This window comes from Anoplophora glabripennis, unplaced genomic scaffold (genome assembly GCF_000390285.2).
Source record: "Anoplophora glabripennis isolate ALB-LARVAE unplaced genomic scaffold, Agla_2.0 scaffold562, whole genome shotgun sequence".
Classification (NCBI taxonomy): domain Eukaryota; kingdom Metazoa; phylum Arthropoda; class Insecta; order Coleoptera; family Cerambycidae; genus Anoplophora; species Anoplophora glabripennis.
In genome coordinates this window covers 31,569-33,121 of record NW_019416696.1, presented here as the reverse complement: position 1 = coordinate 33,121, position 1,553 = coordinate 31,569, and the positions used below count along the sequence as shown (strand labels likewise).

The 1,553-nt window shown below is 31.6% G+C and overlaps 1 protein-coding gene across 1 annotated transcript in view; it reads right to left on the bottom strand.

Annotated features, from left to right (window-relative positions):
• Positions 1-1,215, bottom strand: part of LOC108910561 (DC-STAMP domain-containing protein 2-like) — a 32,062-nt gene extending 30,847 nt beyond the window's left edge. Inside the window, exon 1 of the mRNA XM_018715203.1 lies at positions 812-1,215. Within this exon, the coding sequence (XP_018570719.1) occupies positions 812-1,215 (404 nt within the window). The remainder of the gene's footprint in view (positions 1-811) is intronic.
• Between the last annotated feature and the right edge of the window lie 338 nt (positions 1,216-1,553).

Here is a 1,553-nt window from a genome sequence, read left to right as displayed (position 1 = left end):
TTAAATAAAGACCATTTATTATTATTATTATTATTATTATTATTATTATTATTATTATTATTATTATTATTATTATTTGCGTTATCGTTTTCGTTGTCGTCGTCGTCGTCGTCGGCGTCATCGTCATCGTAGTCGTCGTCGTAGTCATCCTCGTCGTCGGCGCTTTATTTTGCATCACGTTTGCTGACAGGGAACGCATCGGCGTACCATAAAGCGTTCAAACGTTGAAGCGAAACAGCTGATTTCCCCAATCGTCTTGCAATTAATTTCGAAATCAAAGTGCAGCACAAAATAAATAATTAATTAAAAACTCATATTCAGTTATAAAACAAAGTGAAAACGTTAACAATATTAAAAACACTAAACTGTAATAACAATAACCTAACATTAAAAAACAATTGTTATTCTTATATATTTGTTTTTATTAACAAATAAATAATACTTGTAAAACATTTAGAATGTAAAAAACTCCTTATTCATTTATGTGTCTAGGTAAAAAGGTATGTTTTTGTCATTCACTATTAACACTTACCGAATACGGTGGGTCCAGATTCACTCTCGAGAAACCTTTATAGGTTAGTGGTCAGGAGCGGTCCGAAAAAGGGTTTAAATAATTTGAAAATATTTTTTTTCAGCTTAAATATGCATTTCAAAACTTTTTTAAACGCTTATTCGTATTCTACTCATTTTTCCGTATCTTCCCTTAAAATGAATGACACTATGATTGAATCACCCTGTATATAATAATACAAATTTGATTCGAGTAATTGTAAAATAAAAACCATAATAATAATTATGTACGTAACCTTACCTGACCTTGGTACTGAAAGCTAGTCCAAGCATCAATATGCACCCCAGTATAGAACAAAAAATTGTAGCGGTTGGTAATGTGAAATTAAGTTGGAACATACAAAACATGAAAAATATGTAGGTCAAAACAAAGCCCGAGACGAATCCGGCGATACTCTTCAGGGTATAATTTTCGCAGGATCCATCATGGCGCAATGTGTAACAAAACTTCTCAAAGAAAAAACACCCTAACATTTTCTTCAGGAACCTCTTGGTCCTCATTCGTAACCTGATGATACGATGCCTAAACTTTTTCTTGACTGGTAGTTTCTTGGAAACTTTGATGGCGTCAGTTTTTTCTTCGACCAGTTCTTGTTTCAACTTGTTCAGTTTTGAAGCGGTCATTATTAACTGCATGAAAGCCATTTTTGCTTAACTTTTAAGTATAGTAATATATTGGCTTAAGGTTAATCTGACATTTGTAACTTACGATATGTCAATATAAATAATTTCATAGGCTCACTATAACTAAAACTATAACTAAAAACTAACTGAAGACTTTATTGCAAAACCAGGACAAATCAACTTTATTAAAATCGACTCTTCTGTACTATGATACAGTTTATAATGTCACGGATACATTGATGTAAGAGTTAATTGAATCCAACAAATAGTAGTAATGGAATAACACTGCTTATATAATACAAGGTGTGTCAGATTTTACGTTATTCCAACAAGAAAATAATTTGATATGTTCCATCACT